At 47.7% G+C, this 27087-nt stretch overlaps 2 protein-coding genes across 5 annotated transcripts in view; one reads left to right on the top strand and one right to left on the bottom strand.

Annotated features, from left to right (window-relative positions):
* The window catches only part of Gne (glucosamine (UDP-N-acetyl)-2-epimerase/N-acetylmannosamine kinase), a 48348-nt gene extending 43460 nt beyond the window's left edge, over window positions 1-4888 (top strand). For all 4 annotated transcript variants that reach the window (XM_038346916.1, XM_038346917.2, XM_038346919.2 and 1 more), the window contains exons 10-12: window positions 99-281; window positions 3223-3339; window positions 4343-4888. In XM_038346916.1, coding sequence (XP_038202844.1) covers window positions 99-281; window positions 3223-3339; window positions 4343-4578 — 536 coding nt within the window. In that variant the 3' untranslated portion in view covers window positions 4579-4888. The remainder of the gene's footprint in view (window positions 1-98; window positions 282-3222; window positions 3340-4342) is intronic.
* A 3319-nt stretch (window positions 4889-8207) lies between these two features.
* Clta (clathrin light chain A) lies at window positions 8208-26374 on the bottom strand. Its single transcript, XM_038347540.2, has 5 exons — window positions 26020-26374; window positions 21997-22034; window positions 20595-20712; window positions 15148-15259; window positions 8208-8649 (listed from the first exon to the last, which is right to left on the bottom strand). The coding sequence occupies exons 1-5, from the start codon at window positions 26234-26236 to the stop codon at window positions 8478-8480; spliced, it is 657 nt and encodes a 218-aa protein (XP_038203468.1). The 5' UTR covers window positions 26237-26374; the 3' UTR covers window positions 8208-8477.
* Between the last annotated feature and the right edge of the window lie 713 nt (window positions 26375-27087).

Below are 27087 nucleotides of genomic sequence, written 5' to 3'. Positions count from 1 at the left end.
TAGAGATGTGGGCATTTTATAAACGCTCAACAGCTTGGCTAAATAGCCTAGCTTCCTGTTTCAGGTGGTGCCACACAGTGCCTTGTCTCTCACTGCAGGGATTGGTGGTGGAATCATCCACCAGCACGAGCTGATCCACGGCAGCTCTTTCTGTGCGGCAGAGCTCGGCCACCTTGTGGTGTCTCTGGATGGGCCTGACTGTTCCTGTGGAAGCCATGGCTGTATTGAAGCATATGCCTCTGGGATGGCCTTGCAGAGGGAAGCAAAGAAGCTCCACGATGGTTCGTAGCCCTCTCCTGCGGAAGTGACTAACCAAATGCAGACAGTACCTGGGAGTAGACGGTACAGGGAGCTGAGCATGGAAGCCATGATTCATCCAGGGATCCTTGGTCCTGACTCAGGTTTACAGAGCACACAGGGCATCTACAGCTCCAAGACAGCAGGGAAGAGTTCTTTCCGTTGTTTCCCAACTGTTGGTTGGCACAGGACAAACTCCATATACATTTTAGTGACGAGATAAAACAGTGAACGTCTTAGAGTTTCCATGTGCCAAATGCATGAAGAACAATGGCCAAGGAGGTGGCTGCCTGTGCAGAGGGCACCGGAGTTCCTTCCCTGCCTTCCATAAAGGGAAAGGAGGGAGTGTCCCGGCTACCATCCTGGGAGCTGAGCAGTAGAGAACACGTGAATTAGGAAGGCGAGTCTGACGCCGAAAGGAGTCTTCCCGGGTGGAGACAGTGGGGTCAGCATGTGAACAGTACAGGGTGCGAGGAGGACCAGTGGGTCAGAGGAACTGCTGAAAACCTCCAGGAAGTGTGATCTGAGTTTCAGGTTCCTCAAGGAAGCATAACCTTTTGATTTGTTGTTGTTGGTTTTTAAGACGGTTTCTCTGTGTAGCCCTGGCTGTCCTAAAACTCACTCTGTAGACCAGGCTGACCTTAAACTCAGAGATCTGCCTGCCTCTGCCTCAAGTGCTGGGATTAAGGGTGTGCGCCACACAGCTGGGCGGTCTCTTGGTTTAAGAGAGGAAGATGGTGGTCAACTAGAGGACGGCTTAAGTAGAGTTGTTATAGAAGGACTTTGTTTTCTGATTGGGCCACTTGGAGTTGGGAAAAACAGGTGTAGGTGGCAGGTGGCAGGGGGTGCTGGGAGCTATCCATGTGCAAATACTTAAGAGGCAGGGATTCAGGGAGCTCATAGGAACCGAAGTGGTTGTTACAGCTGGGACTGAGGCACTAAACAGAGTCAAAGGTGGGATCCTGAGAGATCAACCTGTGAGTGCAGAGAGAGGCCCCAGGGGAAGGCCGTTCAAAGAGGGTAATGTCAGGACAAGTCAGAGTCCGTTGGCCTCGTGAGAAGTGGGAGACAGCTGAGGCCCTGGGAGGAGAGCATGAAGTGACACCTAAGCAGGAATGGTAGGAAGTGAGACCATGTCTCAGAAAAACTTGGGATGGGGGGGCTGGGGAGATGGCTCAGTAGTTAAAAGCACTGGCTGCTCTTCCAGAGGATGGGGTTCAATTCCCAGCACTCCCATGGCCGCTTACAACTGTCCGTGTCTCCAGTTCCAGGGGACCCGACATCCTTACACTGGTGCACATAAAATCAAATAAATTATTTTTTAAAATAAATTTAAAAATAATTTGAAAGGTGGGAGGCTTTATTTTATCTCAGTTTCAGGCTTCAATCAGACTAGTCAGCCCCGGCAGTATGGCCCATGGCAGCATAGTGCATTGTGGCCAAGGCCTGCTCACCTCATGGACAGGAGCAGAGGTAGGGCTGGGGATCCAGTATCTGAGTGCTTCCCTAGAAACCTAGCGCACCCAAACACAGCAGTCCTGGCTGACAGAAAGACAAGGGCTACAGAGAAGAGCAGGATGTGCACTTCTGGGGCCGGAGGATGGCTTAGTAGAGTGCCTGCCGCACAGCAGGAGGGCTTTATTGGGTCTCAGCACCCACATCACACCAGGCATGGTGGTGCACAGCTGCAGTCCCAGCAGCTGGAGTGAGGAGGGCCCCTGGGGCTTGCAGACCACAGTCCAGACAGAAAGGTGAATTCCAGGTTCATGAGAGATCCTGACTCAAAATATAAGCTGGATAGGGATTGAGGAAGACACCCAAATCTACTTCTAATCTAAACACACACACGCACATGTATACACGTGTACATAGCTACACAAACACAGCACCCACATAGAAAATGTCTGTTTATTAAGCACTTAGTCTAGTCAACTTTGTACATAGTCCATGTCCCTTGTCTATAATTCCTAAAACAACTCTAGGCATTATTATCCCAACCTTCTAGAAAAACCCATAGAAACGAAATGGCCTGTGCAGCCAGTAGTGACCACTGGGGCAGATCTGAGCTGGTACTGGCCAGACCTGCCACTCTGGCCTCTGACACTCAAGGCCTTGCTGGTGCATGCAGACCACCTCAGGGCTCTGGCAAGGGTGCAGCACTGTGTTTACATGAATGAGGTGGAGAGGGAGAAGGAAGAGTGGGGCGGGGAGAATAACGAGCGTTTAATATTGCAAGTGAGAAGTGAAGGAAACAGCAGGCAGGGAGGCTGTATTCAGATCTGTGTGGAAGTTCAGACTTGACAGCAAGAGGTAGCAAAGGCTTTGGGCAATTTGTTGGGGTTGTTTTACTCTTAGCTCTTTTGTTCTTTGTTCTGTTGGCTTTTTGAGGGACCCACCACCCAGCTCCAAAATAAATCATACACAGAGGCTTATTAGTTATGAATGTTCAGCCTTAGTTTGGCTTGTTTCTTGATAATTTTTCTTAAATTATCTTGACTACCTTTTGCCTCTGGGCTTTTCCTTTTCTTACGTCGGGTGGCCGGGTGGCTGGGTAGCCGGGTGGCCAGGTGGCCGGGTAGCTGGCCCCTGGCATCATCCTCTTCTTCCTGTGTCTCCTTCTATTTATACTCTCTGCCTGCCAGCCCCACTTATCCTTGCTCCTGCCTTGCTATTGGCCGTTCAACTCTTCATTAGACTGGCAAAGAATCACAGGCTTCACAGAGTCAGACAAATGCAGCATAAACAAAAGTAACACACCTTAAAATAATGTTCCCCAGCAGCACTGTGTGGGTGTTTGCATGTGCTAAGTAGCTCTGAGTGGTGAAAAGAGCCTCCTTAGAGTGTGCTGCCAGCGGCACAGGCGGAGTGGAGGCCTCCTCAGGGCTGCTCACTGCTCATTAATGACTCTTCCTCTTGTTCCTTCAGAGGATCTGCTCTTGGTGGAAGGGATGTCAGTGCCCAAAGATGAGCCTGTGGGTGCCCTCCATCTCATCCAAGCCGCCAAGCTCGGCAACGTGAAAGCCCAGAGCATCTTACGAACAGGTAAGCCTACGGTCCTGGACACCCAGGGCCCCACAGAGAGCCTCGGTTTCCCTCAGGTGAAGTGCTCTGCAAAGGGAAACGTGTTGAAGATATTTAGAAGCACTGCCTATAACTGTGTTTTACTTCTTTTCCATACTGAAGATACTGCTCATTCACTGCATAGGTGTTTGGAGAAGTGCAGGATGGTAGTAAGGAAAACTCTCGAGTCACCGACTGTCAGAAAGTCCAGTCTGTTTGTTCTTGTAATGCTTACATAATTAAGATTCTATCTTACAGTATACATTTTACCTATTTTGCAGTGCTTAGAATGAACACAGGGCCTTATATGTTCTGGCGAGCACTCTGCCACTAAGCTCGACCCCCATTCCTCTTTTTCTCTCAGATGGCATCTCACTTTGTTGTCTGTGCTGACACCAAGAAAGGAAGTGGTACCTGGGAGGCCTGGGAAAGACAGGAGATCATCAGCTCTAGGTATCTAGGTAGCAGCTTGCATGATTAAGTGAGCTCAAGAGAGGCTTAGGCCACAGAATGAGATCCTGTCTCAGAATAAGTCAAGGCATTCTCTTGTAGGCCTCTCTCCTCAGGAGGCGGAGGCAGGAAAATTGTCTGTAGTGAGACTCTTATCTAAAGACAAAACAAAAAGCCAGCTCAAAGCTTAGACTCAAGTGCTTGGGAGCTGAGGCAGGAAGGCTGCTGGGAGTTGGAGGCCAGCCTGGATTACACGGTAAAAGTCTGCTTCAAAGAGAGAAAACAAAAGATCTAAGAAAGAGTAAGTCATGAACAGGTTTGTTTTGTTTGAGACAGAGTCTCTATGTAGTCCTGGCTGTTCTGGAATTCAATGTATAGACCAGGCTGACCTACTCACAGCTATCCACCTGCCTCTGTCTCCTGAGGGGTAGGACTAAAGACTACATGGTCTTCGTAGACAGTTTATAACACAGCACTTCCCAGAGACTGGTTCAGCATTTTCCTGGACACTTTTCTGCTTTTTGCTCCCCTACAGCTGGAACTGCTTTGGGACTTGGGGTTGTGAACATCCTCCACACTATGAATCCTTCCTTAGTGATCCTGTCTGGAGTCCTGGCCAGTCACTATATCCACATCGTCAAGGACGTCATCCGCCAGCAAGCCTTGTCCTCTGTGCAGGATGTGGATGTGGTGGTTTCCGACTTGGTTGACCCGGCCCTGCTTGGCGCTGCCAGCATGGTTCTGGACTATACAACCCGCAGGATCCACTAGGCCTCCTGGGAGTGGACATGGACCCAAGAGCTACTTAGTGAAATGAAGGTTCTTTTAGATCAGCACTTCTCCAAAGGCAAGTCTGGGGGGGGGTGGGGGGCTGCTGAGATGGCGCGGTGGTCAAGAACCTGTACTGCGCTTGCAGAAGACCCAGTTCGGTTCCCAGCACTCAGTCGGGCACCTCAACTGCCTGAAAGCCAAGCTCCAGGGGATCCAAGGCATCAGCTGCCTAGGGCATCTGCATCCAAATGTACATACCCCTCCCCACAAACACAAAATTAAAAATAAATCTTATTTTTTAAAAGGAAAATTTGGTATTTATTCTCCAGCGACACCAGCAGAAGTACCTTTGCTTTTTGTCTTTTGTATTCAGGGTTCTCTAGAACAGAACTGACAGACTGAATCTTTCTATACATAAAGAGGTCCAGCTAGTCCAGCAGTGCTGTCTCCCAAGGGAAATCCAGTTCAGGAGAGTGGGGGCCGCCAGGCAATCACTTCCTTCTTCCATGTCCTTTAGAGAGGCTGCCACCAGAAAGTATGGCTCTTCTACTTCAAATGATTTAATTAAAAATCCCTCCCTCTTGGGTTTTTAGTTAATTTCAGATATAATCAAGCTGACAACCAAGAACAGCATCACACCTTTCCCGCGAGCCTCTGCAGAGGCTGTGCCGATGGGATCATCTTATTGCAAACCCTGTGGGTTCCAGCGACACTTCCTGCACCAAAGGAGCAACACTTGTACAGCTCATGGAAAGACGTGGGTTAACAGTCCTTCCTCAGACAGTGAAGGAAAGCTCACCAGGAAATGCCTGCTGGTTTTTAAACTTCATTCATCTCACAGCCTGTCCAGCAGGCATGCTCCTGTAAAACAGCCACCAGAATCAGGGCCTGGACAGATATCACACTCCAGTGTCTGCTGAAGAGGCTCTACTCGTCAAGTTTTGTTTTGTTTTTTCGAGACAGGGTTTCTCTGTAGCTTTGTAGCCTGTCCTGGAACTTGTTCTTGTAGACCAGGCTGGCCTCGAACTCAGAGATCCACCAACTTCTGCCTCCCAAGTGCTGGGATTAAAGGCGTGCACCACCATTGCCTGGCTGGGTCTTTGCTTCTAAGCAGCAACGTCTGCCGCTTCTGTTTTTCCCTGTTCCCTGTGACCTGGAATATCAGTGGAGCCAGTGTGTGTGTGCGCGTGCGTGTGCGTGTGAGAGAGAGAGAGAGAGAGAGACCTAAAGCTCAGAGCCACAAATCTGAATTCTAAATTAGAATTTGTGCTTTTTGTTGTGTATGTTTGTTTTTGAGACAGAATCTCACTTGTCTGTGTACCTTGGTTCATCTTGAACTCACAGCAATCCTACTGATGCAGTTTCCAGAGTGCTGGAATTATACACAGTGAGTCACCACCCCAGCCTAAGACCTGTTCTTTCATTTATGACACAGTACACCTAAAACAGCACCAGCTGGGGACCATGTGTGACCTACTTGAGCCCATGGAGGACGTTCTCATTCAAGCTTCCGCATCCAGTCCTATAGTGGCACATATATTTGTGTTTTGATAAATAAATCTTGCCTGAAGACCAGAGGCAAAGCTAAAGCCACTATAGGTCAGGCAATGGTGACACACACCTTTAATCCTAGGATCTGGGAGACAGAGGCAGATGGCCACCCTGGGCTACACAAGATCAGTGCTGAAACAAATCCAGATGGTGGTGGCTCACACCTTTCATCCCAGTCCTTCCTAGGGAGTCACGTCTTCAATCCCAGCACTAGAGGGAATATAAAATGGGAGGAGAGAGAGGCTTAGTTTACAGTTGCCCAGCCTTGATAGAGGTAAGACTTCTCTAGTGGTTTGGCTGCCTTGCTTTTCTGACCTTCAGGCTAAACCCCAATTTCTGTCTGGGTTTTTACTATTCATGTTACAGTTCCTGACTCCTATGAAAATATCACAAATCAAAATGCAATTAGTTCACTGGTAAAGTCCCTGTGGTCTCTCTCAACACCATTCAAAAAATCTCTCAACTACATCTCCCTGTAAAATGAAAATTACACACTTCCAACCCACAATGGCAGAATACACATTCCCCTTCCAAAGGGGAACCAGGATAGGGACACAGTGAGCGGGCACAGCAAGGACTAGGGGCAATGAGAACACTGGACATAAAGAAGACTGAACTCAGCAGGGCCAACTAGAGATCCTGTAGCTTCCGCCAGTGTCAAAGGGCTTGGATGGCTCAGCCCCTCTTGCTCCGACACAACGTCTTTCTTGGGCTGAGGGCTCTTCCAGCCCTTACGACAGCGCTTCTCAACCTTCCTCACACTGCCACACAGTTCCTCGTGTCGTGGTGACCTGAGCCACAGGATTAATTCCTTGCTACTTCATAACTGTCATCTTAGCACTGTTATTATGAATTGTAATGTAAATATCTGATATGCAGGACATCTGCTATGTGAACCCTGTGAAAGGGTCATGCGAAAGGTCGAGAACCACTGCCCTACAGCCTCACCTGGACCTGCTTCCCGTCCAGGCAGCTGTGTCTGGGACAGAGAATACACAAAGGGGCATCAGTACCCACTCTTGGCTGAACCCTAATATCACATACCAAACAACTGCATTGCTACCAAGTTCTGGGCCAAATTCAAAGCCAAATTTTAGCTTTAATCAAATTTCTGGAAAGAGTAATATGTCCTGACATAAATTATTACATATGGTTAAATTACATCTTAAATATTTTGATTCTGAACTAACTTTAAAAGAAAAAAATCCATCTCCTTGTCCAAGTCTTAACAACACCACAATACGCTTTTCCCCTCAACTCAGCTAGAAGTACTACTCTTCCCAGGAGAGATCTGTATTTGTTGTCCTGCTTATTCAGCTTTTAACATTACACAATAATTTATGGTATCGAGTACCACTGCTTTCTGAACTGAGGAGGAAGGAAGCTATTAATAGACAGCATTATTAAACTAGCATGTAGTACCTGACACAGAGAAAAGGTAGTCCCAAGAAGGAAACTCAAAACTAAACGTGGAACACCCACTAATCACCCTGGATCAATTACTACTGATCTTTTTTTTTTTTTTTTTTTTTTTTTTTTTTTTTAAGGCAGATGAACTTGGGTTTCCTTGTTGCAAGGTAGCTTCAGGTAGAGCACTGGACCCTATCAGCCGTAAGCTGTGCTACCCTTTCCGGTCTTGGAACGCACACACCATCACTTCGGTCCTCTAGGTTTTCATCTGGACAACACCAGATTTTAAAACTGTCACACTGCCTTCAAGAAACCCCAGACCATGGCATGTAGACAACGCCCAAACCAAGCTGTGCTAGAGTCATGGGAGCTGAGGGGAGAGGAACAAGGCATTATGGAGGGGTCTTTAAACTGCTTCTTTAATTGGACCCCCTCCCAAAAACTCAAAAAGGCCTGCTGTAGCACGCTTACCTAGTACACCCGAGACCCTAGGTTCACTCTCCAGTACCCCGTCCCCCCTAAAACACCAGAACTAAGGAGTTACTACAGTTTAAAGAGGGGTGGGCGTTCAATGGCTGTGCCTTCTCAGCCCCAGAAGTAACAGACTCACCGCTTTAAGCCTGCCCCAAGCTGCAGCACCAGTTTGAGGTCAATAAAGACGCTTCATGTATATTGTCTGAAACAGAAATTTATTCTCAGAATAATGCACAAAAGCACGGGTTGAGGCTACTGTCGGGAGGGTCCTCCCCTCCTCCTCCCCTCTTCTCTGAATGCCAGGGAGAACAGTTGAAGGAAACATGCAATCACAAACAATGATCAACTCTAAAGACAAAAAGGTTTGGTCCAAAAGAACTCAACATAATTAATCCAATTACGTGAACAGCTTCACTGAGTAGGATTAAGATATCACAGACGTAGTGTTTCCACAGGGTAGCTCTTCAATGCACCAGGGGAGCCTGCTTCAGGGAGATGAGGACTGAGCGCATGCGAGAGACATCTTTGGCCTGTTTGCTGGACTTGGGGTTAAAGTCACACAGGCGGGCCACCCGCTCCCATTCAGTGCCTGGGGATGACTCATCGATGTCATTTACAAAGGCTTCTTCTGCTGCCCTGGAAGCAATAACAGAGTATGTTGGTTTAATGTAAAAACCCACTGAGCAATCTGGTGGCTGCCTTGCTACAACTTGCTACAGGATAAGTTTGTCTCTTTTGACTCAGGGGTGTTCTGGTTTTCCAAAGAGTATCAGACCCTGGCTCAGGTCAGAAGCAGGGCAGACACGTGGCCAGCTCTCCTCGGTACAGGTACCCAGGCTGCTGTATGAAATGGTGGGATACAGGTGTTTGGTTCAGTGCTCAGTCTGTCCCTATGACTGTCTTTGCTCATCAGAGCATGACAAAGCAAGTCCTTGGCCACCTATGCATTGCTTTTTGCACAAGAGCAAAGCAGCAGGCTGATCAAGGGCTTGCAGAGTAGCTTGTGCTGGGCTATACTGATGTTCAAGGGAATTGAGACTTCTAAAAAGGCCTTGGGTCATTGCACAAGAGCCCAAAACTTACTCCTAAGGCTGGAGAGAAACAGGGCAGAGCAAAAGGCATTCAAGACCAAGCTCCATGCTAGCAGGCACTAGAGACTAAAGCCATTCTGGAAGGGTTGTTAGGACAGTCACCAGTTCAGCCAAAGGTCTGCCATTTTCTCTCCACCCAGGTGCCTGGTGCCACTCAGGGAATAATAACCTGGCAGGAGAGCCAACATGAGCTGCTTTTTGGCAGGACGCCACTCCAATATTCTTTCCCATCAAGATCAGCCCACCCCCAGTGGGGAACTAACTGGCACAAGCAAAGCCCAGAAGGACAGTGGTGGAAGTGGAAGACACAATGTGTTTCATCTACTCCAACAAGCGTCACGGCAAAGCAAAAGCAATGGAGATGACCGGTCTGTGGGGACAGAGGGTGGCACTATCACAGGGATGGCCGTGGCAAACACTGCTGAAGCCCAGAGCCACTACAACACTGCGACTTCATGGCACACACAGTTAGGGGCAGTGAGAAAGTTTACTTAACTGTTCTAGGCTGTAGCAAGGATGGTTTATGTTTGTGCTTAAAGGTGAAGAGAAGAAAAGAAACAAGGAGAAACTTTAGGTCAGATATAGAAAATGAGAATGAGCTCAATGCAGATGGTCAGTAAGCTAGACATGCCCTTGCCGCTCTACCTATGCCTGGGACATGCAGCTGGCTTTGCTGGGCCACCTGCTGTCCAGCAAACCCAGACTCAACCTTTCCAGTCTCCATTTCTACTCCAGAGAATGTGTAAAAGTCAAATCAAACACCACCTGTAAGTCCAGCATTTCACAAGTCTCACTGCAAACGCATCCAGTTCTGTCTTCTAGAGAGGTAGCCATCTCAGGGTCATGGGCCCTGAGGCTCTCCGCCTACCACCCACCTTCCACAAGTGGCTGCTGTTTTCTCCCCTAATTCTGTTGTAAAAAGGAAATCAGTGAGGACTATCCCAAGTCCTCAGAAATACTGTTTTCAGTAACAAGGATCCTTATTAAAAACAAAAAAAGCTTTTCCAGGAAAGATAACGTTTTCTGGGCCGGGGTGGAGGGCAGAACACTTGAATATCTTGACCTCACAGCGGGGACCTCTGCTAGGGTGGGAGAGGGTACCAGAAGCTGGCCACTAAATTAGCCATCTCTGATGTCTGAGAGCAGAGAAAACAGCGACAGACACCCGCTTTGCCTGGGTGAGCACCACTCCCCTCCAGTCTTAGGATCAAGAACTGACAAGACAGAGCACCTCCCCCCAAACTCCCCACTCTCTGACTGGTGATCTATGCTGCTGTCCTTGGGCTCCTAACACTTAGGTCATCACTGCTCCGTGTGGGAGACTCTCCTTCCCATCTTAGGCAGGCAGGCAGGCAATAGGGCCTGGAAGCAGTACCAGTGGCAGCAACAGCAAGAGGACAGACCATCTGAGCCCAGAGTCTTCCCAGACAGATTGTGAAGGACCATGTTTGAAAGCTTGCTTCCCACCAGGATCGGGTATGCAAGTGGTCGCCAGGGAGTGTGGGGTGAGCACTCTGCAAGGTTAGCAATGGTCACAGCTAGCTTATCAAGCAGCCCCACAGAGCCAAGGGGAAATATTTTAAAAAGCAAAGCAACTTGTGACAAAAAGGAGCATTAACTCTAAACAAAAAGAATCAAAACAAGAAAAGGAATTAGTTTTGCAACATACACATAACCAATCACGTCAGCGAAGGGTTGTTTGTAGAAAGCTTCATCTGCCACCCTAGACAGCAAGAAGTCCAAAAGGCAGGCAAGCAGGCAGGAAAAAAGAGAAAACATTGAGAAGCAGAAACATCTAAAATCCACAATAGAGGTGTGACAGTGCCCTGGGGAGCTGCTCCCAAGACTCCATTCTAACCCGGGGGCTTCCAGCGGTGGAGACTCGAGTGCAGAGGCGTCTTGGAAGCTGGCCTTCGTCGGCTCTCCACAAGAGAGTGCTTCAGCTTCAGCTTCGGGCCAGCCCAGCAACAACCTTTATTATGGGTTACATTCCATTCCACACATCTCAGCCATTACCACCTATGGCTGCCAGCGTTCTCACCCTACTCCACTTGGAAGATGACTGGGGCTTCAGAGGTGGAGACCTGGTCAGCTACAGCAGTAGCAATGTGGCTGGTAGTGCATATATTTTACTTACTATAAATTAAAGTCGTTTCCAAGCTCGGGATGGCAAGCTACCTTTCTGCCGGCCTTACTCAGTATCACTGGGTATGAATACTGCCAAGCAACTGATGGGCACGGTCCCAAAGATTTAATCCCCAATATTGGTTCCAATCACTGCTTCCCCACACTGGCTTGGTGGAAGAAACAGTTTGTGGTTGCTGCAAACTTAGAGATAAGAGCAACTGGAGGGGAAGTGGTCTAGGGAAACGAAAACTAGTGTGGCCTCTGGCCCCAGGCTTTTCTGTTCTGCTCAGGAAGACATGGCAGTTTCTGACCTATATGTTAGTCTTGGCTGGCTCTGACAAAGTGTAGCTTAAAATCCCAAGTTTCACCAAGTCTTACTATACTCAGGTGGAAGTGGACCAGATGACAGAATGTGGACTGACCAGGGATACAAGGTGCCGAGAAGGGACACAGCAGATAAAGTCTCAGCCGTCCTTTGCCAGGCTGTTTTATGATGGAAAACTGAACATGTCTGTTTTTTTGAGACAGGGTCTCAAAGTTCCTGGCTAGGGAAGAACTCACTTGCTTCCCAGTAACGAGGCAGCGGTAACTGGCTGGGCCAGTTTCCAATGACAATCACGCTCACTCATTATCTTAAGCACACATTTTTCTGAAGGCAAATTCTAATAACTTACATTTTGGCTTATTTCATTTGATACAGGGTCTCAGGTAGCCCAGGTTGGCCTTAAACTTCATAAGAAGATGAAGATGACCTTGAAATTCTGATCTTCCTGCCTCCTAAGAATCTGAGCGTGCTCTGGGGCACCCACTCTATGAAGTGCAGTATTGTGGATCCAGATCAGGGCCTCAGACACTACAACACTGCTGACTGAATGACACCGTCAGTGAGTTTCAGATTATTTTTTTAAACACACACACACCCTTTACTCTTTTATACTTCTCCACACAGAAGGTGTTTGTGGATATTTAGAGAGAGCAAAAGGAGCAGCCTGGCTGTGACTCAGTGACTCACAGGAAACAGCTGCTGAGTGAGAGAGAGGCTCACAAGGGCAGGCACTGTGGACGCTCTAACCCTTTCAGTTTACACAAGGGGTTTAGCCTAATCCCTCTGACTGCCTCACTCCCTGGAGGAGGATAAAGGTTTAATGTCTCCCATCAAGGCATCACTTGATGACAAAAGGCTTCTCTGTCAGGCTCTGTTTGCAACTAGCCCCCAAACTACAGAGCTTGTCAGTGACAAGCAGGGCCTCTGAAGGACAAAGAGGAAACACAGCAAATGCAGGCCCCCACCTGTTTGTTCTTTTCCCAGCTAAAGGCGGACCTGGACTCAGCGACTAAGAGCTCAGGGAAGCCTGGGAAAGGGGAGAGGAATGCCTGACCACAGGACAAGCTCCTCAGGCCTAAAATAACAATTCAGAACTTCATCCTATAAATAGCTCCACAGTGGACATGGGGGAAAAAAATCTACTACTGCTAAAAATAATTAAGATTCCTCAAATGTTTTCAGGCCACAGGAGAACTCAAAGTCCCAACACAAGAGACCTCTAACATGGACAATGTTTCTCTTCTCGCTTGGGAAGGGTTGCTCTAGGGCTGTCCTCCATGGATGAACTGTAGGAGACCACTGCTTGGACTCTCTGAAAAGGGGATTTCTTCTTACAGCTACCACCGGATGGCTTGGGATGAAGGGAGCTGCAGTCCGGCACTGACGACACAGCACCATCGACAAGGGAACAAAGACCCTATGTCTGCTGACTCATCCACACTCCGCTGCAGGACCGGGCCTGGACTCGCTCCCAATGTCTTGGTGAAGTGTTTTGTTGAGACAAGGTCTGTGCATAGCCTCAACATTCATTTCCGTCAGAGCCTTCAGAGTGTGAGATTTAGCAGTATGGCACCACAAACAGCTTGATCTCCACCCTTCCTTCACTCTGAGTTGCTGCGGGATGAACACATGCTAAAGTGCTCCTACCACAAACACAGAGCTTCACTCCTCGAGCCCCTCAAATGGCCTGCAGTGCTCCTAACACCAGCCTCTGAAGGAATCGCTGGAAGCCTGGTGGCGGCGGTGGCACACACGGTTAATCCCAGCACTGCAGAGGCAGAAGCAGGTGGATCTCTGCAAGCTGGAGGCCAGCACCAGATGGAGTTCGTCATAGTGAGCTGCAGGACAGTCTGGACTACATAAAAAGACTGTCTCAATACTAAACAAAAAGACAACAAACCACTGGAATAAACAGTGAAAGCAACTCTGCCCTGACTGTGGGGATGCTGGCCAGCGCACCTCCAGCTCTCTGCAGCCTAAAGCCGGTGAGCGTGTTCTCCAAGGTGCACATGCTGGCTTGTGACAGTGCCATGTTAACACTCCGTGGGAAATCGTTTCTGTCTGGAACTTGAGCAGATCAGGCAACTCAATATCCTACAAGTCCAAGAAAAATAAAGTACTACCGTCTGGCAACAGGCTCAGAACCTCAACCTTTAAGGTTAAGTACCTACAACAGACATGGCCTATTCCTTTAGATAAAGGGAGTAAGTACAAGCTACTCCAGCAGGAAGCCTGGTCCCAATATAGTTTTTATCATATTTGTAAATCTATTTGCCAAGTTGCTGAAGCCTTGAGGATCAGGCACAGAAAGATTTAAGCATCTGGCCCAAGTACTTCAGAGTAGCTCAAGTGCCGAGGCAGCCTTTGCTGGGGAATCTCACCACACCACAGCAGCCTTTGTTAGCATGGATCCAGAACCTGGGGGAAAGCATCTCGAGGAGGCACAGAGCAGCGGGATGGCAGCTGTGCCCTGGTGACTAACCTTGACCAGACACTAGTTTCCACCCTGCTTGACACAAAACTTCAAATGGAACCTGAAGGCATTGTTCTAGAGTGTATTCCTCTCCCCAGAGAAACGACCAGGTTAAGAGGCCTGGGCCTGGCATCCAAGGACAGTGCCAAGGATGACTACCTTCCAAAAATAAACAAACAAACAAACAGGCTCGGGCAGGTCTAAAGGCGCCATCTGCTCCGTCACAGTTGCCTCACAATGGCATCAGCTGGCTAGTGAAGGGTTAGCTACATTTTTCTGACAGATTTCCATCTAAGAGCTGCCCAAAGGCAGCACCAGATCCAGCCTTGCAGATCCAGCCTTTACAGACCATCCTAAGGCCCCACCCTAGTCTGCCTTGAGTTTGTTTTTGTCTTTTTAGACAGTGAAATGAGTGACATGCCTCCTACTCAGTAAAAGGTGGCTCTGGATCCAGCAGAAAGTGAGCTAATCTGCTTTGCCTACAGGGAGCTCTACTACAAGCACCTCGCCAGGCTGCCTCCAAGAAGTCCAGACTCCTAAGAAGTTAGTGCAGACCACAGCCAATGCTTGGTAATAACAGGGAAATGAGTGTCTGCTCCCTACATTATGAACTCTCAGTAAGTGAATGTACTCTGAAAAGAGCATCTTTAGGAAACCTATTCAAGACTTGTTAAAGTACGGGGAGTAGTGGCCAGTGAACCCTAATCCTGTAGTCCACACTGGAACATCCTGAGCTACCTAATTACAGAGCATGCCCACGCTAAGGACCCTCACGAAGCCTCTTTAGGAGGGCAGGGCTACATTTAGGGAATGCGGTAAGTTAGTCTGTAATTGTCTCCGGAGTAATGAGACGGCACCGACCTTCCATCCCAGAGTTCTGCAGTGCGGACTGTCCTGGATCACGCCACTACACTGGTGAAACTAAACCCAGTTTAAGAGCCAAACTCAATCGAGGCTGAATTATGATCACCAGACCCAGGAGACTTGTAGCCCCTGTTTCTAGCAGTTTCTTCTGAGTTGACCAAGGCCTTTCATACAAAGGCAGGCACAGTCAAGAAGCTACACGGTGCGCTGGAAAATGGATTTGATCCAGGCTCAGAGAACCACAGTGGACTGACCTGTTGTTTGCTTTTGTTTTCTGTAGCTGCTCATCCTGTCTCGCATACCATTCTTCCAGCTCCTTTATTGCTTTTTCTTTCCACTCTGCTTCTTGCTTCCGAGAATTGGCATCTTTTAAAGGAGAGAAAAGAATACAACTGAGGGAAAGCAAAATTTAAGTTCACTTCAACATGTAACGTTTTGGTCTTACTGAATTTACCTAAGTATGGGATGTATCTGTATGGATATGCTGGGGAAATGATGGGAGGCAGCTGGAGAGATGACTGCTCTGCTCTTCCAGGGAACAGGTTCCATTTCCAGCACCCACATCACAGTGGCTCACAACCACCCATAACTCCAGGTACAAATCTGACAGCTTCTTCCGGCCTCCACAAGTACTCCACACGTGTGGTGTGCAGGCATACACACAACTTTTGTCTTTTACTTTTTCGAGCCAATATTTATTTCATTTAGCCCAGGAAGACCCTGAACCTAGACAACCTTGAACTTCTGGTTCCCCTGATTCTACCACCCAAATGCTAGACTACAGACATGTACAACTGTGCCCAATTTCTGCTGCACCAGGGACTGGCCTCAGGACTCTGCGCAAGCGAGGCGGGCACTCTTCAACTCAACAGTATCTCTGCTTTCCTCACAGACTGTATGGCCCACAACCACAGTAATCATTCATGTTTTTACAACACAGATTTACTCTCCTGTCTATAAACATGGTCCAAACACTTGCGTGAAGCAGGAAACTAACGGGGAAATTAGCAGAGGTAGAAATGACTCGTGAGCCACAAACTACTGAAATATACTCAGACTGCAGTTAATTCGTAGCAGAGCCAGCTGTGGAAGAAAGCAGGATAGGGAAGGGCAGGGTCAAGGACACAGAATCACTATTAACAATTACCCGAAACCTTCAAGACACTAGAGAGAGGAAATTCACACATACAGATGTCTAGTCTGGATTCCCAAATGTGAAATTTTTTTTTCTCTAAGCTTTTTATTTTTTATTTGTGTGTATGCCATGCATGCGTGTGAAAATGCAGGTACCCAGAGGCAGAGGGCATGAGAAACTGTAGAGATGAAGTTACAGGCTGCCATGTCTGTGCCAGGAACTGAACCTGGGTCCTCTGCAAGAACAACAAGTGCTCTTAACCACCTAGCCGTCTCTTCAGTTTCAATGTGAAATTTCTTTAAGAGTAAATGTGGCTTTCCTAAAATGTGTACTTGACGACGGTCTGTCACAAAGTGAGAGAGAGAATATTGTCAGAGCCGATGGAGCACTTGGCACCCGAACTCGCTCTAACAGTCAAGCATGTTCTTGAGGACATCCTCGCAAGGTAGTGTTTCACATGCATCTCAGTCCGGATAATACTCCCAGGAAGATAAATTCTGGGTCCATTTTCAGCAGTGAGGGAAACCAAACCAAACCAAAAAACAAAACCACCTCCGAAAGGCGCATGAACTTGCCACAATCCAGGGCAAAGCCTTCGTCTGCTCCCCAGCTCGTACTGACTTACTTCATCACACAAGTCTGGAAATAATCACACGACTGACCATCAAGGCTACCAATAATCCAGAGTTTTCAACGTGCAGAGCAAGAGCCCAAGCTGTAATTGGTATCTTGGAGAAAGCAGAGTGGCACCAAGTAGTGATCTGAAGAAGCAAAAAGCGTTCCTGGGCATCTTTTATGACCTTTGCAAGAAATGCACTAACAATCAGCACAAGGCTATATACCTAGCTAAAATTGCCTGGTGACAATTAGGAGTCACCGAGTTCCACATGACTGTAAGTTCTTCATTTTGTTAACTCATGAGAAGATGGCCCAGCACTCACAGGAGTTTCCACTAGAAAACTATATTACTCTAATATATAGTAATATATAGTCCTGCTTCAGGGCACACATAGAACAGAGAATAAACCATACTGCTATCAGATTCTCCAAGTTGATGAAGCCATGTAAACTTCAAGAAAACTAAAACACTACCAAACCTAGAGGCAAAGTAGAATTACTTCCCAAAACACCCTTTCTGGGCTGGCAAGATGGCTCCGTGGGCAGAGCACCAGCTGTGCAAGCGTGAGGATTTGAGTTCCAAACTGGACCCCACAGGGAAAGGGAAGAGCCAACTCCTTGAAGTTAACCTGCGACCACCAAATACACATAGCAAAAGTGCACACGCACACTTGCACACACACACACACACACAGGAAAATTTTTAAAAAAATTAAGTGCTCTTCGATTGGAGTATATCCTTTCGATAACGATCATTAAAATTATTTTTGTTAGGGTTAGGCATTGTGGCACACACCTTTAATCCCAGCACTCAGGAGGCAGAGGCAGTCGGATCTCTGTGAGGTTGAGGCCAGCCTGGTCTACAGAGTGAGTTCCAGGACAGCTAGGGCTACAAGAGATACATAATGGAGAGACTGTCTTTCTCCTTTGTCTCATCATTAGCCCCAAATCGGCAGTCACTTGCTGTCCAGCCCAGTTGGCCTCAGACTTGTCTGCTCCCAGGGCCTAGGATTAGAGTTATGTATCACACAGCCAGTACATGTTTTTATTAAATGTTGGCATTAGAATATACAGACTTTCTCTACCATCTGTAACAGAACCCTTGTCTTCTGGCCTTTACAGATTAGGATGTCCTACTGGAAGTAGTTCAGAACCCCTCGTGTTTAGCCTGAAGGGATGGAGATGGAAAGGCATGGGCTGGGGTGGAAGGGAAGGTAGGCTGACAGGCCTCTTCTTCCCCAGCCCCCGCTCACTCGGTCCTCTACTGTGACACCTGTGCCTTCCACAGCTCTCGCAGAGGAAAGAGGAACTGCAGAAACCCCTCATCTGTGGACAATCTGGCTGGAACAAAGGCCAAAGATTTGATTCCCCTCAAGAAGCCACCCTGAGCTGGGAGTAGCAATGCACACCTGTATCTCAGCACTTGGAGGATCACAGGTGTAAAGCCAGTTTGGTTTACACAACAAATGCCAGGCCGAGCACGGCTACACTATGAGGTTCTGTGGTGGAGGTGGGAGAAGATCTCGAGTTAAGAAAACTCTTCAAGGGGCTGGAGAGATGGCTCAGTAGTTAAGAGCACTGCCTGCTCTTCCAGAGGTCCTGAGTTCAATTCCCAGCAACCACATGGTGGCTCACAACCATCTGTAATGAGGTCTGATGCCCTCTTCTATCCTGCAGGCAGACACACAGATAGAATACTATATACATAATAAATAAATATTTTTAAAAAATTAAAAAAGAAGCCGGGCGGTGGTGGCGCACGCCTTTAATCCCAGCACTAGGGAGGCAGAGGCAGGCGGATCTCTGAGTTCGAGGCCAGCCTGGTCTACAAGAGCTAGTTCCAAGACAGGCTCTAGAAACTACAGGGAAACCCTGTCTCGAAAAAAAAAAAAAAAAAAAAAAACCAAAAAAAAAAAAATTAAAAAAGAAAACTCTTCAAATAGTCCAACATACAAGCTTGATAATTTTTTAAAAAGAAATTTCCTATCAGCAAAACATATCCTGTCTGTGAAGACAGACTCTTGCCTCCAAGCCTTCAGTAGAGACATACAGGCATGCACACATGCACAAAAACAAAGACCACAGCAGCTAAGACACCTGGCAGCTTGTTTTCATCTCCCTAAAGCTGTATTCTCTAATACAGTAGCTTCCAGACACACGTTGCTACTGGAGTGTAAGCTTACTAAAAATGAACAAAACATAAGACTGAGCTGAATTCCAGCCATGAGTACCTGAATACCCACATGTGGTCAGTGCCTACTATACTGAATATTACCACATGCACACAGAACTCTATTGAGTGGTTACTATACTGTATATCACCACATACACACACAACTGTACTAAAAACAAGGACCAAATTGGCCAACAGTATATATAGCAAGTATTTCCACTGAAGAAAGGACATTCAGGCCCTTCTATGCAGGGTCACTCTGTACGAGGGATAAAGATCTGGCATTGGTTAGGTTATTTGGGTCAGGTTTTTTCCTATATCCAGGTGTCAGTTACCCCATCTGAATAAGGAGTCATGCTTTTCACTAGGCCAGTATTCTCGGAGAAACCTACTATTGGTGTAGATACATGAAGAAATGTAATATTTCTAGAGTAATAGAATAAAAAAGTCAGACAGGACATTATGTCTTCAAGATAGAGTAGATCAGTCAAAACAAAAGAAGTTGGTGGTGGTGCGCGTCTTTAATCCCAGCACTTGGGAAGCAGAGGCAGGTGGATCTCTGTGAGTTCGAGGCCAGCCTGGTCTACAGAATGAGTATGGGAATGGAGAGATCCCTCAGTGGTTAAGAGCACTTGTTGCTCTTCCAGTGGATCCAGGTTAGGTTCATAGCGCCCATGTGGTGGTTGCTCACAGCCATCCACCTCACCCACCTCAGCACAAGGGATCCCACACCCTCTTCTGACCTCTGAAGGCACCAGGCACACATCTGGTACATATAACAAACATGTAAGCAAAACACTTATGTAGATAAAATACGATAAAGAAATCTAAGAATAAACAAAAAGAATACACACACACACACACACACAATATAACTACAAAGAGCTGGGGTGATAGCACACACTTTAGCTCACCACTCAGCAGGCAGAGGCAAGTGGATCTCTGTGAGCTCTACGCTAGCCGGGTCTACACATCGAGCACCAGACACACAGATGGTAAACAGACACACATGCAGCCAAAACATTCACACACATAAATTATCAACCTTAAAAAAGGATCCTGATGCTATTTGGTGGAAAGTGACTGGACCACCTAATTAATGGATCAATCCATAATTGATCACAATTGAATGGACCACTGAGAGGTGGTGGTAACATGAAGGTGAGGCTTGAAGTGGTGGCTGTGCAGTGTCTTCATAGGTATATGTTGTCCTTGGCTGCCAGGGCTGTTTCCTAGCTGCAGGGAGGTCTCTGCCCATCCTGCCACGATGCTCCTGTCTTACCAGTGGCCCATTTCTGAAACTGTGAGCCAAATTAAACCTTCCTCCTTTCCGCTGACTTAACACAATGACATCACAACAATGGGAAGTCACTAGCACATGTCCTAACATTTGATTCATCTTGTGAGAAGGTCATTCATAGGACAGTAAGTCAAGTCTCCACAGAGCCTGTAAATAGCACTGTGCTGGAGGTAAGTAACACTGTTTCCTTTCAGATGCTAACAGAATAGAGATCTGAACCAAGTGCCCACACAGTCAGTAAGATCAAATCCCAACTTAGCCTTCCGGGGGAGCTGGCTCCCTATTCCCGTGTTCCTCATAGCCTGTGATGAATCATGTCCATGTCAGTGGCCTTGTGACCTTTAGGCTGAGAAATGCAGCTTCCCAAAGACCAGACAAGGACATTACGGCTAATCTAAGCTTAAAAGGGATAAAAGTAGAGTCCAGGTCAACCGCCCCACTGAAAACAGACACCGGAGGCCAATGGGTTCCTTACCGAGGGCTTCCAAGCGCTCTGTTTGCTCTTCTCTCCACTTGCGGATACTCTCAGGCTCTGATTGCAATCGATCCACTTCTGAAATAGCTGCGTAACTGTCTGTTGGGCCATTGCTCTCCTTAACACAAAATAACACACTCTGTCAGCACCCAAAAGCCTCCCTGAAATGCTCTTCATAAAAATTAGAACCTCAGGCCACACCGCATGGCTAGCTGCCATAAAACCTTAAAGGATTGCTTAAAGCAGCAGCAGAACCTTCCAAGCCGCCAGAGCTTTCAGCATTACTGTGCTCCTCGCCCTCTCCTGAGGAAGGCAGAGTGGCTGTGGCTGTGAATACGTGGAAAAGCTGAGGTGTGTGGGTAAGGGAACTGTTATCAGTTTGTTTCTTCACTTGACAGAGAGATTATGTGTTATCTCCGAAGTAACAGAGCTAAGCTCATAGCAAAGCCACACCTAGAGTCCAAGACTTCAAATGCTATTTTATGGTGTAGGAAAGTCATTTAATACTATCTAACCAAAACAGTGCATTCTAAGAAAGAATCCAAAAGAAAATGCACAACGACTATAGCAAACTAGGGAAGGAATAAAAAAGGTGGTAACCATGAGTCAGAGGCCACAAGGACACTTCTCTACAGTGGGTAAGACTGGGCGCTAATAACAAGGTGCCACAATCTCACAGCTGCCGACTGGAGATTTATACTATGTGACCAACTGAGGATTACCACCAGCTTAACCTTCTTAGACAAAAAGAGAAGTAAAGCTCTAGGAACTCCCAGGCTTGGTGGTGAATCCCAGCACTCTGGAGGCAGAGGAGGGCCAAGGGTAGCCTAGCCTGGTCTACCTAGTAAATTCCAGGACAGCCAGGGCTATACTGTTTTTTGTTTGTCTCAAACCAACAAAAATAAAAACAGTAAAGTACTAGTGACTTTTCTAGTGTTTGACATGGTACGTGGCAGTATTTAAACTGATCATCATCATGAAGGATAAGTTCTTGAAAAAAAAAAAGACAGCAAAACGTTAAAACAGTGTTCTCGGTAAAACATAGTGGCTTATGGCTTATGCCTATAATCCAAAAACTTGGGGAGCCGAGGCAGGAGGAATGCCATGAGTTCAAGGCCAACATGGGCTATACAATATAACCTTGTCCTAGAAAAACAAAATGAAAGCCAAGTGTAGTGGCTCAGACTTTTAATCCCAGCACTCAGGAGCAGAGGCAGTCTGGTCAAGGTCAGCCTGGTCTACAAAGCAAGTCACAGGCTAGCCAGGGCAGCCTCGTGAGATTGGTTTTTTCCTAGCTCTTCCTATCAACGCCACTTTCCAGTTTGGTAGGTAATGTACCAGCACTGGGGTCTCAATTAAGACTCGAGTTTGCTATCATTTAATAGTTAAAAGTACTCTGTACCTGGTAGTATTCACCATTCATCACTCCATCAACAGCATCTGCAAGACACAAGGTTACAGCCTGTCAATCAGAGCAACTAAATGCTAGGCCAAAGGAGGGAGTATTATACAGTTGAACACAGTACTGCGTGCTGCAGAGACTATGAGCTACTAATGGCCTTTAAGAAGTGATACCAGGGATATCTTGTCTAACACATGCCTCAGTGAGGCCCTGCGATCCTCAGGCAAAATAGTTTGGCGGGGGAGGGCATGGCTCCATGGTAAAGAGCACTGGTTGCTCCACTGGAGGACCCGGGTTTGAGTCTCAGCACCCACATGGCAGCTTACACTATAACCCCAGTTCCAAGGGATCCAACACCCTCCTTCTGGCCTCCATAGGTACCAGGTACCCTAGTGGTACAGAAACATACTCAGGCAAAACATTCATACACATAAGTTAAAAAAAATTGCCTGACACCCGTAACCCAAATAGTAGGAGAGAACAGGATTCCTACTAAGTTTCCCTGACCTCTGTGTGCGCACGCTCGCGTGCGTGTGCGCGCGCTGGACTGTCATGGTGTAACATGCCTGCAGTGCCAGCATAGAGGCTGAGGTAGGAGGATCAAGGGTTATGAGGCCAGCCTGGGTCAATTCCAAGTGAGCTTGAGCCATACAGCAGGAAACTAAAAGGTAGGTGGTATACACCCTAGCAATTTTAACAACGTTTGCTAAAGTAAGAATATTTGGCTGGTATAGTCAACTATGTCCTGATAATAATAATAATATCCTTGTTGCAGAATTGCGGGGACACAGTTTGTATTACTGGGAAGGTCCTTATTCCCTGTGGAATAATAATGGATCTGACAAGGTTTTTTGTCTTTACTGAGATTTGCCTATTTCTACCATCTTCTGGTCTCTCAGTTTTCTTTGCTAATAATACTATTATACTGCAAATATTTTCCCCATTTTGTCCAACCCCTCCCCAGGCCCTATGTGTATGCATGCAGGAGTGCATGCATGTGGAGGTCAGAGGTCCTTGTTGGGTACCTTCCCCAACTGTTCTCCGGCCTTCCTTTTGGAGACAAGGTCTGCTGGCTCACCTGTCTCTTTCCAGCTCTGGGATCACAGGCGTGCACCACAGCAGGCAGATCTTACACGAGTACTTGGGGTCTGAATTCAGGCTCTCAAGCTTGTGCAAGACGCCCTTCACTAGCTCAGCCGTCTCCCAAGCCCCCATTTTGGCTTTGTAGGTTTTGGTTTTTAAGTTTTTAAAAGAATTGACACAGGCCTTCACTGTGACTCAGGTTAGCCTATTATACTCTGCCTCTGCCTCCCAAACACTGGGAATACAGGCATGCCCGCCTCACTCGGTTTACCCGGAAGTGGGAACTGAACCTAGGGCTTTGTGCACACTAGGCAGGCATTCTACCAACCAAGTTCCATCCCAATGCCCCATTTTGTTTTTCAATTTGGTTAGTGATACTTAATATTAGAACTACAGCTTAATTTGTATGTGAATGTTTCCAGCTCTTCCTTTGTGATTTCTACATGGGCTTTTATGCTGCAGGCAATCCCACAGGTGCAACATTCTCTTTTCTCTTCCACTTCTGCCAATAATATTAATCTCTCTTGAGAAAACATACCCTTAATTCATCTTTCTCCTCTCTCCTCCAAGAAAGGACTTGTCAGAAACGCAGTGCTTCAAGGCCACACTCACCCCCCTCCCCGGGTATTCCTCTCCTGCCAGGCCCCACCACAGAGACTTTCCAGTACCTGGGCTTGGGCTGCCTCCATCCTGACCACTTGGCCCAGCCTTCTGTTTAACCTGTACTCTCAGAGGGAGCAAGCTCTGCCTACCCGTTCAAAGTATTTGGTATCCCCAAAACCTGTGCCCTTGTACCTCCTATTCTTTCCTACTCCCTGGAAAATGCACCTTACATACTAACGCAACCTAAAACACCATGCAGTATGCATCATGCACCTTTGACAGAGAAGAGCAGGCTGGACAGGGAAGGCGATTACAGAAACTACCAAGTTCACTCTCAAGCCGCCCAGGCCACGACTGTGAGCATGAAAGTTCTCTAATCCAAAAGGAAGTGCCGAGACTGCACTATTGCCAACCTCAACACACTGTCGGGATCTGGCATTAAGTCATTAAATGCTTAGTTCATGAAAATATCTTTCCCAGGAACTAAGTCAGCAATCGCCTCTTTCCTTCCCTTTGCTGCACTAAAGGCCCAATGGTGTGGCTCTAGTCTCCCCCCTTTATTTTCCCCAACTGCCTACCCCCAAGGGCTATGTGTTCGGTACAGGGTTCTTTCGGGCCATTTATTTGTTAAACACCTATTATAGGTGTTGACACTGAACACAACACTCTCCACAGAATCGCTATTGCCTTCTAACTAGGGGTTCTACTTCTCCCAGTTCCTGCCTGCCCGAAACACCCACAAAGCTTCTCTTCCATCCAAGCACACCGGGCTAAGACATCTGCAACAGAACGCAGTGCCGTCTAAGAGAGGGCAAACTCGAGGCTCGGCCTTTTATCTTAACCAAGTCATACCTCTCTCTACAATTCAAATTTCTATGAAACGAGGGAAGAAAGTTACAGGGCCAAAAGGCAAATTTTAAATGTCCTCAAGCAAAGGCAAAAGACCACCCATAGAAAACAGCCCCTGACACTTAAAATCAACTTCAGTTCTAGGTTACAACCCAGTTCTGTCCAAGCAGCGAGCTGTAGACGGCAGACCCATGTGAGTTCCTGCTGAGGCTGGCTGGTCTAGGAGGTGGCACAGGGTCCAGATTTGTTTTTCCTTAACAAAAACAAAACAGATGCTGCAAACTAGGAGCACCTCTGACCCAAAATATTCCACTTGCTTAGGATGGTAATCTGAGATTCCTGTGCCTCAATTGCACAAAACGCCACCTGGTGCACCCAAGCCTAAGGCTGCAACACTCACGGTCTCAATGCTGTTTGTCTGTTCCTATTTGTTACCTTGGCCTCAAAGTCAAAGGTGCAGAGTGGAGATATTCCACTTGTCTAGAGAGCGCCATTTCTCTTTAAGCTGCTTTTTTTTTTTTTTTTGATTGAGGATTTGATCCATGTTACTTAGGCTGAACCTCTGGCACCAGCCTCTCAAATAAAAATAGTGCCTGCTCCCAGGGCCAAGTCGCTTTTTTTTTTTTTTTTTTTTGCAAATGAAAAGCCATTGTGTCATTTTTTTTCTAGTGAATTTCCTACTTCCTTATACTAATGAATGGGTCTTTTCCACTCCATCTTTGCTCCCACACCAGTCCTAAGCATCACAACAAGTTACGGCATTCGAAGGCCAAGCGGTCATTCTAAGCCAGCCCCTTTGCTTTTGCTCGAGATCTGCAATGGAAAGGCCCACGACTGCATTTTATGTTCATCTTGTTTTCCTCTTTGGTTGGTCTAGACTAAGCCAAGCTTTTCCTGAACCTATACTTCCTTCCAGAAATGTTCCAAAGAAAAGTGCCAGGAGTCCTGGACACCGTACACTCAACGATGTGACACCTATCCTTCTAGGCCAGTTTCTTTGTCCACGGTCAGACTGTCTTTTCTTGAGGTCCTTAGTTTTCTCTCTTCCTCCCCACAACCCATTTTATAATCTTAACTGCTGATCCACGCTGCCAATTTTGTTTGCATTTTGTCTCAAAAACTGTATCTGTCTTACTTTTCCCCAATAAGCCGTTCTTTCTGGGTAGACTCAGACATGTCTGTCTGTAAGCCTGGCCAAACTGCGCCAATGCGGTGGCTTCCGAGACCCGGTTTCAAGCACCAAGTGCTTAGTGAAAAGTTGGACTGAATGGGCCCGGCTCCCGACCGTGACTGCATCTGCACTCCCTCCGCCCTAGCCCAGTGGCACTCAGGCACTCCGACGCCGGCAGCCTTGCAGCAGCGGAGGTCTGTGCACGACCCAGACGGGGTCTCGCTTCCTCTTTGCGTCCCTCTGTAATCTTCAGCTAGGAACCCGAGTCCCGCGGAAGCGCACAGACCCGCCCCGCCCGAACGCCGCCACCCTCTCACCCGGACCCCCCGGCGGCTCGCCGTGCGGCTGCGGCCCGGGGGCGCCGCCGTCCAGGATGGCGAAGGCCTCGTCGTTCTCGATGCCCGCAATCTCACTCTCCTGCTGCGCCAAGAAGGCCGCGGCCGGGTCTTCCTCGCCGGCGCCCGCCACTCCGTTCCCCAGCGCGGGGCCACCGGGCGCACCGGCGGGAGCGCCGAATGGATCCAGCTCAGCCATGACGGCCCAACTCAACCGCAACGACACCGAAGCCGACGCCAACCAACCGACCCGCCGACACCGCGCCCGGCAGCGGACACTGTGCTAGCGGCTGCTACCGGAGTACGAGCGAGAGGAGGGAGAAGGTGGAAGCGGAAGCCCTGTTTCTATATCCGGTCGGGTTGGCGAGCCGCAAAAGGAGCATCCAATCAGAGGACTGGAGCTGCCCAATCAGCTGGCAAGGGGCGGAGCCCTGAAGACAACTCGTGACTCGGAGCAGAGGGAGGAGCGAGCGGAAGTGCCACCTGATCGAAAGCTGGGACTTGCGGAAAGAACATCAGCGGCGGGAGTGACGGGGAAGGGGGTGTGTGGGGCGTAGTGATGTGAGCTCTTCCCTGCCACACGAGACACAACCACTTGGTCTTCTTGAACCTCAGTGTTCTCGCTTAAAAAGCAGGGAAAAGAATTCTGCAGTGCCCCCCTCCTGGAGTCTTGACATTTTTATGGGTACTTAGGCCAAGAAAAGTATGTTTCTCTTTTACTGTTACCGGCCTAAAAAGAAATAAACAACAACCCCCCACCATGTGTGTTTTATTTTTTTAGTTATAGTTATTAAAAATGAGTGTAGATTAAAGGCCAACTTGTGGGTTCCCTGGATGGAGCTCGGGTTACCAGGCTTGGTGGAAAGCACCTTTACCCAGGGTGCCACCTCGCCAGCCCTGTGTGTTTTAATACACGTCTTGGATGTTTTGCTTTCTTAAAAAGTAACTACATCAAACACTTTTTTTTTCTTGTTTTACTGACTAGGGATGGAAGGCACTTGCTAGGCAAGTGTTCTACCACTGAACTCCAACCCCAGGCTTTCTAAAACC

The sequence above is a fragment of the Arvicola amphibius genome, chromosome 11, assembly GCF_903992535.2.
Source record: "Arvicola amphibius chromosome 11, mArvAmp1.2, whole genome shotgun sequence".
NCBI lineage: Eukaryota > Metazoa > Chordata > Mammalia > Rodentia > Cricetidae > Arvicola > Arvicola amphibius.
Note: the sequence above shows the minus strand (reverse complement) of the source record. Positions and strands in the feature narration are given on the sequence as shown.

What these genes read in the sequence shown, in the direction of transcription:
- Clta (XM_038347540.2), bottom strand. Translation starts at nt 26,236, where the DNA reads ATGGCTGAGCTGGATCCATTCGGCGCTCCCGCCGGTGCGCCCGGTGGC. An exon ending in CGAGCCGCCGGGGGGTCCGG is followed by an intron (nt 22,035 to 26,019) that starts GTGAGAGGGTGG and finishes TGTGTCTTGCAG; the next exon opens with ATGCTGTTGATGGAGTGATG. An exon ending in TGAATGGTGAATACTACCAG is followed by an intron (nt 20,713 to 21,996) that starts GTACAGAGTACT and finishes TTTTGTGTTAAG; the next exon opens with GAGAGCAATGGCCCAACAGA.